This window comes from Electrona antarctica, assembly GCF_951216825.1.
Source record: "Electrona antarctica genome assembly, chromosome: 24".
Lineage (NCBI taxonomy): Eukaryota > Metazoa > Chordata > Actinopteri > Myctophiformes > Myctophidae > Electrona > Electrona antarctica.
This window is the reverse complement of record NC_136803.1, coordinates 4,179,967-4,197,666: the sequence shown is the minus strand read 5'-3', so window position 1 is coordinate 4,197,666 and position 17,700 is coordinate 4,179,967. Positions and strand designations below refer to the sequence as shown.

Below are 17,700 nucleotides of genomic sequence, written 5' to 3'. Positions count from 1 at the left end.
AGCAAACAAGATGTTTAGTTTGCCTTAGTAATGTCATTCATTGCAGACCAGTTATTGTCATCTCTCTTTTCTTAGTTTTAGATGACAAAAACTATAGCACTTTTAATCAACCAGAAATATAGATGTTGTTTAATAAAAACTATAGCATTTTTAATCAACCAGAAATATAAATGTAGGCTACTTGTTTGATAAATTACTTTTGCTGTATACTCATTTCAGACATTTAAACAAGGCAGATTTATATTTGTCATAGTATGACAATATCAAATTAATTATCAATTATAGGCTGAGACCCAAACTTGTGAACTGCATTATGTCTGAGTGACCCGGGATGAAAATTGAATCCAACCACTTACATTTCATGTATTTATTTCAACAAACACCAATCAAAACAACTGTGCTGTGAACAATTTAGGCTAACAAGAATAACACATTGTGACATTGTATGACTTTATTTTTTTAACTATAGAGCACTGTACTAAATGTTTTAACTATAGTTTTTTACAACTTAATTATTATGACATAGTATATCATAACTTCATATACTATTCCGATGTCAATGTAGGAATTTAAAAAAGTGACACCTTTCTGCATGTGATGTTGGCAGGATTTCATTGAAAAGGTTCAATTGAATTAGAAAAATAAGCATACTGTAGGCTACATCATGAAATTATTAGTAGGCTAATGATAATTATTATGATGACTGTTTTCTTTTACAAGGGTAGAAGGCAGACAAGTGTACTGTATTTATAACATACTTTTTAAGTTATGTTTTCTTTCCAGCAGGTTACTAAATCTATCATACAGATAGATACCTATAGGATTAAGTGTAGCCTAAGGAGCCTAACTAAGGCCTGTTTACCCATTTACAGCAGAAAGAACCCAAATATAATCATTGAATCATCACTAAGGTGTTCAACAACATATGTACTTACTGATAATGTCTAAACAGGAGAAACAATTTAAACAAACAAACATTCCTGTCCTGAAACAAACATTTCTGAGCCTGCATGTTCTCAATCAAACTAATTACATCCTGCTTTCTGGAGTTGTCATGTGACCAGCCCACAGCAACAGGGTTGGGGTTTTGGACTTTATTTGAACCTAAACCACAGAAATACAATTCAATTTACAGCATAAATAACTCAAATATAATCACTGAATCATTACAGTGTTTAACAAAATATGTGCTTGCCTTAGCCTACTTACATGTCTAAACAGGAGAAACAAATATTTCTGAGCCTACATGACGTAGCCAATGCTACCCTCTGGCGCTTGAAACCATGTATTACATGTAGCAATTCAAACTTGCCACAAGGACAAGGGCTTCAATTTTAGAGTCTGCTACGACAACTCAATAATTTAACTGAAATTGCTTTAATTGTAAACAGTGAAATAAGGAAATTATTCTCTGGACTTTGGATCACATCTCATTTTCATTGTTTTACGTGCACACTCTGTGTGACTGTAACGGCGGCTACCGAACACAGCTCTGCATAGCATGGAGTAAATAAAGACAGAATGTAACAAATGCATTTATTGAAACTAAGGGGGTGCAGCCGGCAGCTCAGAGTTATGCAGGGGGGACGCCGAGTTGTCTGTATTTCTTGGAAGGTGCGGACGTGCTGATCTCATCATACACCTAAATGAACAGATAAGGCACATTCGTTTAGGATTAAACAGTACAGCATAATGGTAAGACTTGTGAAGAAGGAATGTAAATCTCTGATGTCTAAGCGTACCTCTGTCTGTTCTAGTAATACAAGGTTCTCATCCTCCCTCCAGCAATGAGCATAGTGCATGTGTGGTGTGTACTGTGTAGTGTTCGGGCAAAAGAGTTCCCCTCGGGTATACGCACCCCTTTTATTAGTTCCGGTTGGAGTGGACTATAATTAATTTAACCATGGGTCTTCAACAGGGGGTCCAGGACCCAAAGTTACTACAGGGCGGAAAATCTTTATCTGATGTTTTTTACATTAACCATAGTTGGGGGCCCCGGGGGAAAAAAAGGACCGTTTGGTTCAGATTCTCGCAAATTCGCCAAATTTGGCACAGATGTTGTCCATACTGTACTTAATCATTTTAAGATGGGTGCCAAGATTGGCGCCCCATGGTACTGCCATATTGCGCAATCCAATATGGCTGCCACCCGAAAAAAACAAAAAGGCCTAGAATCATTAAAGATACCACTTTTTAGGGGTTTTCTGGGCCGTACAATCTGATTCTGGTGTTATTTAAATGATTTGAGGTCAAGATTACCCCTCAAGGTCAAGTTTACTCATCAAAGTTAGTATATAAAGGTAATATCGGGGTAAAATTCAGTATTTCTGGTGCAACATGCCAGATTCTACCCCCATTTTCTTTTCTCATTATAAGCTATACTTGTATGTATCAATGTTTCACAATTCAAAACAATCAGATTCTGGTTTAATCTCAATGATATGAGGTCAAGTTTACCCCTCTAAGGTAACATAAAGGTCATTTTGTGTCATAAAAAAATAAAATGGTATCATTATTTATTTACGTTAACAGTGTGCTGAAGCAAGGCACGTCAGCAGAGGGTGACATCATCACTTGGTCGGGATACAACTCTATGCTAGCAAGCGAGCAATCAGTGAAGCCCCCAGCTGATATCGGCATCTACCCCCTATTCCCAGACAAGGCCGCATCCGCATCTTCAATGAAGCACGCGATGGAGCTGACGATGCAAGGCACAGAGTTCCTCAACCCAGGCCAGACTAGCGTACTCGGTGCAGATCAGCCACTGTTTGCTATCATCAAACTGCTCCAATGGCAATACCCCAACACTTTGGGAGAAGACAAGTTGGTTGCCATGATGGGTGCGCTGCATATTGAAGACAAGATGCACCTAATGATTGGGAAGCTGCTGCTCGACTCCGGGTGGGCCACCATCCTCGCTAAGGCTGAGGTCCTGACATCCGGTCGCGCACAATCTGCGCACAATCTGCGCTCAATGAGCATCACATCAAACGCACAAGGTATGCCCATCAAGTTTCTCTCATGTCACTTTATGAGCTCAAACAGACCGCCTACGCAGAGTATTGTGAGAGTATAATGGGCCCACCTGAGTCATTTGATATGTGGGATCAACGTTCACAAACTGTTCCCCAGTTCAAGTTCTGGTCAACCATAATGAAGCTGGAGCTTCTGATGTGTCGCTTTGTGCGGTCCCTGCGGGAAGGGGACTTTCCACTATATGTGCAAGCATGTGACGAACTCTGCGGCTGGTTTCACGCCCTGGACCACACAAACTACGCACGTTGGCTGCCAGTCCATGTCCGTGACATGGTTCAGATAGCTGATAAACACCCTCAAGTACATGCTGAATTCATGAAGGGCAACTTTGTTGTGCAGAAATCAGCTAGAAAGTTCAGCCTCATGGCCAAGGACCAAGCACATGAGCAGTCCAACAAAAGCCTCCAGGCGCATGGCGGAGCCGTTGGACTCTATGAGAATCCTGAAGCCCTTACATTGTTTATGCTGGCTGGACCTGATTGCACACGGATAGTTGAGGAGTTTGAGGCCATCAATGACCCACCAACGTCATCCACTGCTCATCATGAGGAAGGACATAACTTGCAAGTAAAGTTTCGCAAGGATGTACTCTCGTTCATCGATGTGGTACAGCAGCTAGGCAACCCCTTCCTTGCTACAAGCCAGGAGCTTATTGCACTCGATACACAGAATTTCATGGAGCCGGCAGTTGTTGCTTCTTTATCTCAAATCCATGAAGCCGGCCAGACCATTCACGCAGCATATGTCAAGGAAAGATTGGAAATGGCTTCAGTACCAGTATCTGATACCGTCAAGCGGAAAAACATGCTAACATTCGCCAACCGAACTGGCCACAAGAAAAAAGGTACAAAGGACAGTGGCATACAGAAGCAGAACATGGTTTTAATCACACAACTGTTCCTTTCACTCCAGTCACGTCCCAATGCTGACATGACAGACTTCTTTCAATTCGAAAATCAGAGAGAGCCACCGAGCCTGGCGGACAGAGGGTCTCTGCGATCTGGGACAAAGTCTGACATTCTTCAATGCCTCAATGCTAGCACAGGTCATGCAGCTTCTGCCAAACAAGCTACCGTTGTGGTGTTGGATATGGCAGCAGTCATCCACATGGTGCGCCCCACAACAGCAAAGACATTCAGCGAGTATGTCTTGCTCAACATTACACCATTTCTGGAGGCCCAAATGACAACTAGTACCCAACGCATTGATGCTGTATGGGCTGTATGGGACAACTACCCAGAGGAAAATAACCTAAAATATCTTACACAGAAACGGCGTGGGAATGGTTCACGGACAAAAGTCGGTGATGGTAGCACTCCAATCCCTAAGCATGAATGGAGTGGCTTCCTAAAAAGCGAGGACAACAAAAAGGAGCTCTTCTCATTCATCAGCACACAGATCTCAAAGAATGACATGCGTGGAAAGCTCCTTCTGACTACCCGCTTTGAGACTGTGCTCTCCAACATGCCTTGTGATGTCACAAAACTACAGAAGTGCAACCATTCTGAGGCAGACACCAGGATCCTCCTGCATCTGGCACATGCAGCAGAGCAGGGTCATACAACAGCCTTTGTTCGCACCGTAGACAGCGATGTTGTCATTTTGGCAATCCGGTTTTTCGAGACCCTTGGCCTAACCGAGCTCTGGGTGGGTTTCGGTACTGGTCGAAAATATCGTGACATACCAGTCCATACCATCTACTCTGATCTCGGTCCATCAAAGTCATTGGCACTACCCCTCTTCCACAGCTTAACAGGGTGTGACACAACTTCCCAGTTTCTTGGATGTGGCAAGAAGACAGCTTGGGCAGCCTGGAGAAGCATACCAGACCTCACCAACACACTAGTTGCTCTCACAAACACCCCTGACCTCTTCAGTCTTGAGTCTGTGCATATGCAGAACATTGAACGATTTGTCGTGCTCATGTACAGCAAGGGGTGTGGTGCAGCTGGTGTCAATGAGGCCAGACATTGCCTCTTCACCACTGGAAGTAGATCACTGGAAAACCTCCCACCTACCCAAGCTGCACTGTTCCAGCATGTCAAGCGAGCGCTACTGCAGGCAAGTTTCTACTGGAATCAGGCAACCTCGGTCCAGCAGGAAATTCCTGACTTCAGTGAGTGGGGCTGGCACAAAGATGGCACTGGCACATGGCAACCACTGTGGACCACTCTTAGTGATGCATCAGCAGCATGTGACCTTCTTGTGCGCTGTGGCTGCCTCAAGGGATGCATGGGAAGGTGCAAATGCCACCGTATCGTGTCCGATGCACAATCCTCTGCAAATGCGAAGGTGGGTGCCTTAATAATGAAGATGACAGCCAGTAACTCCACACCTTGCAAGGGATGGAGACACAAAGAATGTGAAAGACAACATTGTGATCTAACCTTTTGATTTTAGCAAGTTTTACGGAGTAACTATTTTGATTACATTGTCCCCTACTGTTGTTTACTGTTGTTGAAGTTGGACTTGTATTAGTTTGTTGTTTATAATAAACAATCTACTGTTTTGAGTTGTGAAACATTGATACATATACAACTACAACTTATAATGGAAAAAAAATAACTTTTTGGGGGTAGCATCTGGCATGGCGCACCGGAAATATTGGATTTTACCCCAATATTACCTTTATATACTAACTTTGATGAGTAAACTTGACCTTGAGGGGTAATCTTGACCTCAAATCATTAAAACAACACCAGAATCAGATTCTACGACCCAGAAACCCCCTAAAAAGTGGTATCATTTATGATTCTATGACTTTCCGTTTTTTTCGGGTGGCATCCATATTGGATTGCGCAATATGGCAGTACCATGGGGCGCCAATCTTGGCACCCATCTTAAAATGATTAAGTACGGTGTGGACAACATCTGTGCCAAATTTGGCGAATTTGCGAGAATCTGAACCAAAAAATCCCCGGGGCCCCCGACTACCACTAACCATCCCTATTCTGGTGGGAACATTGACTGAAAATAGCCAATCTACAAACTCACAATGCGTTGCAACGATTTGGTGTAGATTAGAGAGAAAAAGAGCAGAACCAAGTGCCAAAGGTCATAATAAGGTTTTCTAAGTATTAAAGGTTTAAGCGGTAACTGATTGATTGATTGTCTTTATTTAAGTGTCATGGTTCCAAGGAGTCCCAGCCCATATGGACACTTCATTCAAAATGTTGTAACATTCAGGGGTGTGGTGGACAAAGAGCAGAAACACAAAGAGCTGTAGCCTTAAATGACCTTAACAGATCTGTAACTCTTGAGAGTGCACAAATGGAACCAAATTTACCATTTTGTTCCATTGGTACACATTCAGAGTCATGGTGTCCTTGAAAATAAAACGTTATGGGGTCCTTGAAAATAAAAGGTTTGTGAATCGTACTGTCCTAGTGTCATAGTAAATCAGTGTCAAACATATCCTGAAGTAATCCTGGAGACTGACATTCAGTAATTGGGTCTTAAGATCAAAATAAGAACATTATAATGGTGTGTAAAACAGAAAATCTAATATTGTCCATGGGCCACAGACATATTAGTCTGTGTACGGACATGTTGATGACCTTTAGACATTTAGAAAATACACATTAACATAAATCCAACACAACTGTCAAACTAGTCTGTGGAGCCGATGAAAGAAAAAACAGGTGCAGCTTTTCCCTTCAGGGGTCGCCACAGCGAATCATCAGCCTTCATCTCACCCTGTCCTCTGCCTCCTCTTCTCTCACACCAACTCACTTCATGTCCTCTTTCACTGAATCTATAAATCTCCTCTTTGGTCTTCCTCTAGGCCTCCTGCCTGGCAGTTCCAACCTCAACATCCTTCTACCGATATACTCACTATCCCTCCTCTTACATGTCCACACCATGTCAGTCTGGCCTCTCTGGCATCATCTCCAAAACATGACATGCGCTGTCCCTCTAATGTACTTGTTCCCCATCCATCCTTGTTACTCCCAGTTAGAACCTCACGATTTTAGTCTCTGCTACCTCCAGCTCTGCTTCCTGTCTTTTCCTCAATGCAGCTGTCTCTAAAGCATACAACATAGCTGGTCTCACCACTGTTTGTTCTGTACACCTTCCCTTTCATTCTTGCTGATACTTTACTATCACAGGGTTCACACATGAACACCTGACACTTTTCTTTCTCCACCCATTCCAACCTGCTTGCACTCGTTTCTTTACCTATTTTCCACTCTCCATTGCTCTGAAAAGTTGACCCTGAATAGAAGGCTTATTCATAGTCCAGTTTTCGTTGAAGAGGTGACCACCGAATCCGTGGTTAAAACAGAGTTTGTGCCTTGCATGGTTTCCTTTGCCATCGGTGTATGTGATGCACAGTCTATGTAAAGCTCTTTGGATAAAAGCGCTATATAAATCCACCATTTACTATTCATCACAGTTTTCTTTCTCCTTCAACTAACAACATTACAAACAAAATACACATCAAAATATTAAGATTGATTTTGTTATCGTTTATTGTGCCGTTGCTTGTGTAGAATCTTTTTGATACACAGTAAGTACAGCTCACTGTGTTGAAACCACGTGATCTATTTCTTGTGGTTAATTGTAATTGCTGGACTGGTCCCCACCTGTTTTCCAGCCCTATTTAATGAGTTTGTTGCTCTGTGTTTGTTAGCCCTGATGAAGACCGTATAGGTCGAAACATGTCGGTTCAATAAAATATTTCTTCCTTTTGACATCAAGTGTGCCCGGATCTCCTCTTTGCTCTATATCACTGTGTTGAAACTTGAGATGCCCTCTACATGGTCCAAAGGTCCTCCTGAGTTCAAATCCTAGAAATAGCGGATCTGAATTGTGAACGCTCAAAATGTTTTATAATAAATTAATAAAAATCTCCAAAATAACTAGTAACTAAAGTTTTTAAATAAATGTAGTGGAGTAAAAGTACAATATTTGTCTCTGAAATATAGTGCAGTAGAAGTAAAAGTACAGAAAATAGCCTACAAAAAAGAAAAGAACAAATACCTCAAAACTGTACAGTACTTCGTGGCAGCGGTGGCCGAACGGATAGCCGAGCGGTCTTGATACCGGAAGGTCGCCAGTTCGAATCAGCGGTCCGACACGTTAAAATTACCACCGCTGAAGTGCCCTTGAACAAGGCATTGAACCACTACAATGAAATGTTCTATGAGCAGGGCCTGGCTGGAAACAAGTTCTTGAGCTTAGCCCAGATACCCTGGGTAAATATAGTAATCATTTCATTTCATTACTTGAGTAAATGTACTTTCTGTACTCACTTCAGACTTTACATTTAAACAAGGTTTAAAGTTTTCAACTACCGGTAGTTTCTCAAACAGTGCTGTGACCACAGCACTGTTTGATTTGATTACCCGAATTAAGTTAGAAAAAACACTACTGTTCACTCAAAGTATGACAAATATCAAATTAATGGTCAAATGTGATAGCCCCATACTTGTGAACTGCATTCTTTTGTTTTGTACCAAGTGACCCGGGGATAAACAAAAAGGTGTAATTCGAATCCAACCACTTAGAATTATATTAATTTATTTCAACAAATACCAATCAATTAGGCTAACGAGAATAACATATTGTGACATTGTATGACTTTTTTCAACTAGAGCACTGTACTGTGTGGATTTTACTGAAAAGGTGAAATTGAATTAGACAAATAAGCATACAGTACATCAAATTATTAGTAGGCTCATGATAATTATGAAGATAATTTTCTCTTGCAGGGATAGAAGGCAAATTATTTTACGTCATGTTTCCCTTCCAGCAGGCAGCAGTTTACTAAACATCCTACAGATCTACAGCAGTCTGAGGGCTGCCAAGTCTCACCCCTTGGGAGTGAGAGTCACGCAATTTAACCCTTTACCACGCAGCGGTGGCCGAACGGATTGCGGAGCGGTCTTGATACCGGAAGGTCGCCAGTTCGAGTCAGCGGTCCGACACGTTAAAATTACCACCGCTGAAGTGCCCTTGAGCAAGGCATTGAACCACTACCATGAAATGTTCGATGAGCAGGGCCTGGCTGGAAACAAGTTCTTGAGCTTAGCCCAGATACCCTGGGTAAATATAGTAACTTTGCTTTGCTTTACGCACCACAAACTAAGGCCCAAACCTCAATCTAGGGTGGGATGTCTGTATTCCTCTAAATCTATGTTAAAAAAATGCCAAATCGACATTAAAAAAGGACAAATTTTAAGTCTCACTCTTGCCTTTTTTTCTGAAACTTGGCAGCCCACATTAGCCAAGTTTACCCATTTACAGCATAAATAATTAACCCAAATATAATCACACACTGATCATATACTAATGTGTTTAACAAAATATGTACTTTACTTAACTGACAATGTCTAAACAGGAGAAACAAACATTTCTGAGTCTGAATGTTCTCAATCAACCTAATTACATCCTGCTTTCTGGAGTTGTCTTCGGACGCAGAAATGTACTGGAAACAGTGGAAAGATTAAATTAAAACAAGATTCTCGTTCTGTCAAGGGGGGGTGTTTTCTGAATATTTTCTTCTTTTGACCTGCCACCTCTCACTTAGCCTCGGTCCCAGGCTCACTTAACTGCGAAAAAGAAGAGCCTGGTCACAACCTAGGACAAATAAGCTATCTAAGGCAGGACTTCCGCCGTGTAACCCCCCCCCCCGGAAGTTAACGTTTTTTGACCAATCGCCGCGTTGTGTTCCCGAAAATGTATTCCCGCTGAAATGATCATTGGGTGGGGACTAGTAAACACAGCCGCACCGCGTGACGTAGTTATCTTACACGCAACACTTCCGCCACTTCCGCTGATAGTCTTTTCAGCGTAGGTCTTGGCCAGGGTGCCTCTCACTTCAACCTCAAATATAACCTCAAACACCATTTTATTGTGAAAGGCCTGGTGGTGCAAGAGTAAAGGTGAGCTGGTTTCACAATCTGAAGCTTCCCACAAAATATCCCACCTCCAGAGGAAACTTATTTGCATATTAAACATCTGTGTTAGTATTGTTTTATTTGTTATTTTATTATTCACTTCTCAAGTTTGATTGGCAGCTAATTGCCTATTCATGGATTGGAATCCATTTTGAGGCATTGTGTTTGTAGGAAGTTTTAATTTTTATATTGAGTCTTATGATACTTTAAGATTGCAAACCCCTGACTTTTAGTTGCGCCATGCTGGCACAGCAAACTGTACCGGGAATGTAATACTTGACCTTTTGGAATTTAGGTGGGCAGCGAAAGACAGTTGACAGATTTTATTTGACTGATCTTGAACCACTGACTTTCAGTTTGCAAAACAGTCATTCATATCCTCTGTGATACGGAGACCTGGAGGCTGTCGGCCACAACACATTTCTCACTCTTATCGGATTTAGAAGCACACTTGTACACTTCCGGAAGTCTTTCCTTTCAACTGACTGTTTCACCACATCCACAACGTTGGGAAATAGACGTCTTAAAGATTATTATCAAAGAGGAAACATAATTTAATGTGTCTAGTCCATTTAGGTGGAGAGTAAAGGACAAAACATTCCTTACTGGTCTTGAACCAGAAACCTCCAGTTTAAAAAGCATTGCCTTTTCTTCTGAGCTACAGAGACATGAAAGATGTTATGGACGACCAAGTTCTTAACCTTCCCTGCTGAAAAAAACAGCATAAACCAGTTTATGATGGTTGCTGGTTTTAGCTGGTCTTAGGCTGGTTTACCAGGCTGGTAGTCAGTATAGGTGGTCAGCTGGTCACCCAGTCAGGCTAAGCTAGATTGTGCTGGTCAAGCTGCATGGTCAGCCAGCTGGCAAAGCCAATCATCATCTGAAAAGATTGGGCTGGGCTGGCCATAAGGGTTTGTGTTTAAAACGTTTTTTAAAATTATGAACTACTATTTGTTGGATTTGAAGCCAAGACCTTTGGACATGCAGAGAGCATCCCAACACACATAAGGCTCATACATAGTCTGGATTTCCGGTGGCGAGGTGACCACCGAACTACAACATGACGCCACGAGCCGCGGTGAAGAGCAAACCACCGCCACCGCTCCAGCCCTTCACTCTGTTTTTACTCACCACCGTTCAACGTTATTTCAGCTCCGGTGGTCAGCTCACCACCGAAAATCCAGACTATGTTTGAGCCTTAAGCTATGGTGGTGACTGCTGTGACAATCAAACTGATTTAATAGATTCATCACAAAAAAGCCAGATTGTTTCCATTGTTTTTCAGAAACATTCAAACATCTAAACAAGCAGCACCACAAGAATGATACAAAAACATTTAACTTACAACATTTAAATTATATCTTGATTATTTTGTGTGTTGTAAGTAACTGTAATAACGGCTCAGTGTGATAGGACACGGCGGTCTACATAATTGCCATAGGTTCAAATCTCCCTGGAACTTTAAACTTCTGAAGCAAGTTTTGAAGACTTTGCTCCAGAAACAACACTTAAAAGCACTAAAGAAACATGAGAAAATGTGTGCCAAGGTACTCAGGGAAATGTACTTAGTTACATGGGCGGAGTTAATGGGGGTGCAGGGGGGGCACCGCACTCCCCCGGAGGGTCGCGACCCACGGGTTGAGAACCCCTGCTTTAAGAGACCGGCATCACTATGGTTACAAATCTGCTGTAAAGCAGGTCGTCTCTGGGTGACTAACGTGAGTTGTTGTGACTCTTATGTACATGCTGCTGTGTTGTTATCCTGCCGAAGCTTTAAACTTTACTATTTTGATTATAATCATTGTGTGGACATTCGAGACATATTACCAAGATGCCCCCGCCAGCCCGCCCCTCTGCAATGAACTAGCCTACTTATTTGCGCAGTTTTCTAAAGTGCACTATAAGGAAACACTGACAGCAATCAGGTAAATAAACAAACTTGCAGGATTGCAGTGTCCTGTCAATGCCGGTTGTTGTTGTAACTTCTGGCTTCTGACTGTAGTTTGTAATCATCTCTCTTATCATGAAATGATGACTCGCTGTACGGCTGTAGTGCGTGTGTGTGTGTGCTGCTGTACGACCTAAATAACACATTTTTAGGGGTTAGGGCATTGTAAAAAAACGCAAAAATAATAAAATAAGGTAAAAAAATCGTGCGCGCACGCCCTGTGGTCAAATTCAAGCTACGCTTAGTTACTGTCAACCACCGCAGGCAAGAAAAATCATAACGATATTTATAACTCACACACAACTCAGATATCTTGTCATATGATCTTTAATCCCTATACATATATATCCCTCTTTAACATTGCACATCATCATTATCAGCTTGGGGACAGAACAGACAAACCAGATATTTTGGTCAGGTCACATTAAGTAAATTAACTTAAAAAAAAAAGAAGAAAACTTTGAATTAAATGATAGAAAACTTTCCCTTCACACGATCACATAATATAAATTTCTACATATCGAGTACAACGATGTAACAAGACCGTTTAACCATTGTATCTGTACAAATACCTTTTCACATTATTTTGTTCACATTATTTCACATACTTTATGATATTTGGCCAAAGTACAGGCAAGCTAGGGGTTACGGACGTAACCCTGATTCTCTGAGTCTTTACAGGGCCAAGAGCAAAGGAGCTCTTCGGCAAGCTTACCTTGTTCATACTTTGGTCAAATCATATTTTGCCGATGCCGGGCAGAAACCTCGTATCTCCACGTTTCACATCTTTATGGATTTTTCAGTAAATTATTGCCCTACTCGATCGTCATACAAGAGAGTCACACAATAGTAGTGCAAATAGCACGACCACAAGCACGCATCACACGTCGTGAGCTTGTGGATCCGCTATGTTCACTATTTCAAGATGTTTTTAAAATAATAACACAAAAAAAAAAAAACGGTTTTGGACATACAAGGTTCACGCCCGACAGGGACCATTTGTACATATTGTGTTTGATTTACTCTGCTTTGATTACCGGTTGGGTGGAGCATTAAGCCGCTTCACCAAAACAACTGCACGTTAAAGGAGCATTCAGTGATTTGGGTGTTTTGGAAAACCACCCAGTCCGCCCCGGTAACACAATGTGCACATGCACACGCTCTACATTGGGGGGAAGTGCAACAGCATGTGCACCAAGGCCCGCCCCCACACATGATTGGAGGAAGGCCCCTCTCATCCTGATTGGATGAAGGCTTTGCCACCTGCCACCAAAACTGAAACTAGGGTTTTTTGACCCCAGGGGCTCACTGGGGACAGGGAGGAACTCCTTATATGGTCAGCACACTCTATAGTAGGGAGGATTATAAAAAAAGAAAAGAAAAAATAAGTGATATTTGAATGAAGCGAAATCACTGAATATACCTTTAAGGTTTAATTTAGGAGCACATGCCCATTTTTTCAAACTATATCTTCATATAACTGGTACTCAATAATGCTCATTATAAGATGGGACCATTCTTTACTTGAACGTGTCTCAGAGGTGGGCTTTTGGACAGTTCCGAAATCTTCCTACCGGTGACATCATCAATGGGGATTCAAAGCTAATAGAGGGTATGCGCGTGACATCATCATCAAACCAGGAAGTTATGCAAGAGCGCCTACTGAGTGGCAAAAAACTACTTTCTGGCCTTGACAGCCCATACATCCACACAGAAAAGTCATATCTGATTGCATTAAACAACATTAAACGATGTTAAACTCACTTTGCCTGTTGCTTTGCCACTCGATTTGCCATTCACTTTAAGCATGCGCATACTCTCTATAGGAAGCTTCCTGGAAAGGTAGCCTACTGAAATAGGAGCCAGTTTTGTTGCATTAAAAAAAAAGAATAAATCACAGATGATAAACTCCACCCATCTGGTTCTCCACTGTAAAACAAACACTAAATCATTGATTTACTCATAATCTTTGGCCCATGACGGACAGCTTCAATAAATAATTTTCTCATACTTTTCATTTAATTTTTTTATTCCTCTTGCACTGGAGACGAGGCTGGCAGACACTATTTATGTACAAAGCCAACACATACATCACTGTTCACTGCAGAGAACGAACTTCGGTTGACGTCACAAACACTCCGGTAAACGACGAAGGCTGGGCTGAGGTTTCTGCATGAGAGCATATTTAACCACATGAACCCTAGCACTCGTAACTCGAGCCACTGGAGTCCCTAAAAAGCCCAGTCCACACCAACGAGTCACAACACAACTAGTCACGACTTGCAACCAGTTGCAATAACTTGCAGTGGTCTGAATTGGCCCCGTTGCAGGTCAGCGCTAGCCTGGATCCAGCCCAAAGACCCCGCCCACTCTCTGAGTGGACTGCATCTCTTGGTCTGGTGTTGCACTGTGAACCTATAATTTCTTCGGTACAAAAATGTATTATCCAATGAGAATCGGTGGTGGGGGTGGGTCTAACGAACAACCAATCAGCGCCGAGTCCCGTTTTTAGCGTCATCACGCAGCGCAACACACAGAGGAAGGAGGGAAAAACAACACCAATGGCTACTGGTTGAGGGAAATTCTAATCCCCTCCCCCTTGAAATCGCTCCGACAGGAGACAATGTCAGACTGAAGCTTCAAGAAAGCTACAGTCTGATAATCAGGCTAGGTCAGCGCAGTTTCGGGATAATGTTGCAAGTTGCTGCAAATGGTTGCAAGCCAAGACGAATCATTGGTGTGGACTGATCTTAAGGGACGCCAGTGGCTCAGTAGGTGGAGCGACCGCCTGGGGAAAAAATAAAACAACTTTCCTGGCACGATTCCGGCTCATCCTGGCTGCGTGTAGAAGTGTCCTTGAGCAAGACACTGAACCCCTAACTGCTCCCGATGAGCAGGTTGGTGCCTTGCATGGATTTCTCGGCTGTCGATCTCTGAATGGGTGAATGTACTGCATATTGTAAAGCGCTTTGGATAAAGGTGCTATATATACACATGTACAATTTAACAAATGCACCATTTACCTTTTCTGGTGGAAATAAAAGTGTGTAGATAGATGTGACGTAGAAGGCAATACTAGCAGACCTAGTATAGAGCCTTGTGGGACCCCAGTGAATTCAGTATATAGGGTTTAAGTGGTTAAACAAAGTCCTGTTTTGCTCCATTTACTTAGAGTGGAGCAAAACGCAAATTCTGTCTCCACGTTTTCGCGAAACCCCAGCTCTGCTCGTTCAGTATAGTTTTAACACAGATGCACACGCGCACACGCACACACACACACACACACACACACACACACACACACACACACACACACACACACACACACACACACACACACACACACACACACACACACACACACACACACACATGTTTTCCCATACACTTACAGACTCAAGCACGCACCGCTCTCACAACATAACATCCACAGAGACGTTAGTGTCTCAGTTAGCCAGAGGATCGGAGCTCTCCACCTATTGAAGAGAGACAGAGCGCTAATATGATTAGTTCAATATGAATTCCCATTGAAATAAGGGACACTGCCACCATCTTTACCTTTTTCTCCTCTGTAAATATTTGTATTAGTTGATGACATGTATAAATGTGTTAATATTCTATGTCCCCAGTACTTTCTTTTGGTGTTATCCTTTTAGCCTACATGTTTGACTGTACCTCTGTGCTGTTAATAATAATTGGACTAATGCAGTGGTGGAAAGTAACTAAGTACTTTTACTTAAGTACCGTACAATTTTGAGGTATTTGTACTTTACTTGAGTATTTCCAATTTCCAGTACTTTTACTTCTACTCCACTACATCTCAGAGCCTACTTCACTACAATTATTTGATAACTTTAGTTACTTTGGAGATTTTCATTTTGATTAGAAAACGTACATTAACCACTTCAACCCTATACATTTCGGCCATTTGAAAATAGCCGATCTACAAGCTCACAATGCGTCGCAACGCAACACATTGTGAGCTTGTAGATCTGCTATTTTCAATAGATTTTGTACAAATTTTGAACTTGTGAAATGGCACATTCTGCACAATGAGTACTTTTACTTTTAGTACTTTAAGTACATTTTGATGCCGATACTTTTGTACTTTTACTCAAGTACATTTTAAATTCCGTACTTTTACTTGTAACGAAGTAGTTCTAAATTGCAGTATTGGTACTTTTACTTAAGTAAAACAATTAAGTACTTTTTCCACCACTGGTCACTAATGAGGCATTCAATCAATCAATCGTCTATCGTCTCAGAGTGAAGCGCCGCTCTGCTGCACAGTCCGATAGTGGTAGGTGGAGGTCTCCAAACTATCTGGCTACACAGACATGTTAAACGTGTATATGGCATTCACATGCTTTCTCAAAGTCGAACACGCACACATGCACGCACGCACGCACGCACGCACGCACGCACGCACGCACGCACGCACGCACGCACGCAGTGGTATTACTATACTTGTGAGGACATCAGCAGTTAGGAGAACAATGTCCTCAAATGACTATAATTTAAATTGACATTTTTAACCCCAACTCCAAAGCTCAAAAAAAGCTGATCGACAAGCTCACAACGCGCCGTGCTGCAACGCACTGTGAGCTTGTAGATCAGCTATATACATATTTAAAAAGAAAAATAAATACACTTCTCTTGTGAGGACCTGCAGGGCCGTTGGTTCTCACAATGTAAATCGCTCTGGATTAAGAGCGTCTGCTAAATGCCTAAATTGTAATGTCTGTTTCTCAAATGATTCTATATACTTGTGGGAACGTTTGACCCTCACACGTATAGTATTAGCAGCTAATACAAGCACACACACACACACACACACACACACACACACACACACACACACACACACACACACACACACACACACACACACACACACACACACACACACACACACACACACACACACACACACACACACACACACACACACAACACGCCTACTACACCCAGGAATCAGGGGAGCCGGTGTACTTGTTGGCCCTTTGGGAAGGCCTCCGAGTGGTGGAGTAGAAGTCCACATAGTTTGTGTTGGCTTTGAGTCTGAGGGACTGAGTGCTGTAGCCCTCCGGAGAGGGCGTGGCCAGGTGGTCGGGGTCGTCGTCTTCGTAAGGCTCCTCCCCTCTGTAGTCCTGCGGAGACGACAGGTACATCCTGTAGTTGTTGTAGTTCTTCCTCTCAGGCTCGTCGTAGAACGGCTCCGGGTGCTGGGGGGGGGGGGGGGGGTCAAAAAGATATGGATGGATATAAAAGCAGAACCTTTTTTATGTCTAATCTCTAGTCATCTGTTCTGTATGGCATGTATTTATACATTTATTTATTATTTATTTATTTATAATGATACATTTACATTTAAATGATCTGTATGGTATGTAAATGCAATATAATGTATTACATGGGTTCCCAAAGTGGGGTCCGGGGACCCCTGGGGGTACTTGAAGGAGTTCCAGGGGGTACCTAGCTCAATTAGAGATAGGAACCAAATGCACCCTTATGGGTCTGTAACTCGGAGAGTGTACAAATGGAACCAAATGGACCCTAATGGGTCCATTTGGTTCCATTTGTACACTCTCAGAGTTAAATTAACAGTGGTTTTACAATATAAATTGGGGTACCAGAGATATAAATGCCATTAAATCGGGGGTCCGTAGCATAATGCGTGTGAAACTGGAGGTCCATGAAATTAATGTTTCGGAATCACTGCTAGAGACGTAAGAATCCTCCCTTTTCGGGGTCACTGGCACATGTTTTCAAATGGGGGGTCCGTGGCCTAATACATGTTGATTTGGGGGTCCT

The 17,700-nt window shown here is 42.3% G+C and overlaps 1 protein-coding gene and 1 long non-coding RNA gene across 2 annotated transcripts in view; both read right to left on the bottom strand.

The window, feature by feature from the left end:
• Positions 1-352: 352 nt before the first annotated feature.
• Positions 353-1,828, bottom strand: LOC306917411. Its single transcript, XR_013789165.1, has 2 exons — positions 1,743-1,828; positions 353-1,642 (listed from the first exon to the last, which is right to left on the bottom strand). It is a non-coding gene; the product is annotated as an uncharacterized lncRNA (long non-coding RNA).
• A 15,017-nt stretch (positions 1,829-16,845) lies between these two features.
• LOC306917464 (plakophilin-4-like) overlaps positions 16,846-17,700 on the bottom strand; it is a 70,764-nt gene continuing 69,909 nt past the window's right edge. Inside the window, 1 exon segment of the mRNA XM_079495690.1 lies at positions 16,846-17,111. Coding sequence (XP_079351816.1) covers positions 16,848-17,111 — 264 coding nt within the window. The 3' untranslated portion in view covers positions 16,846-16,847.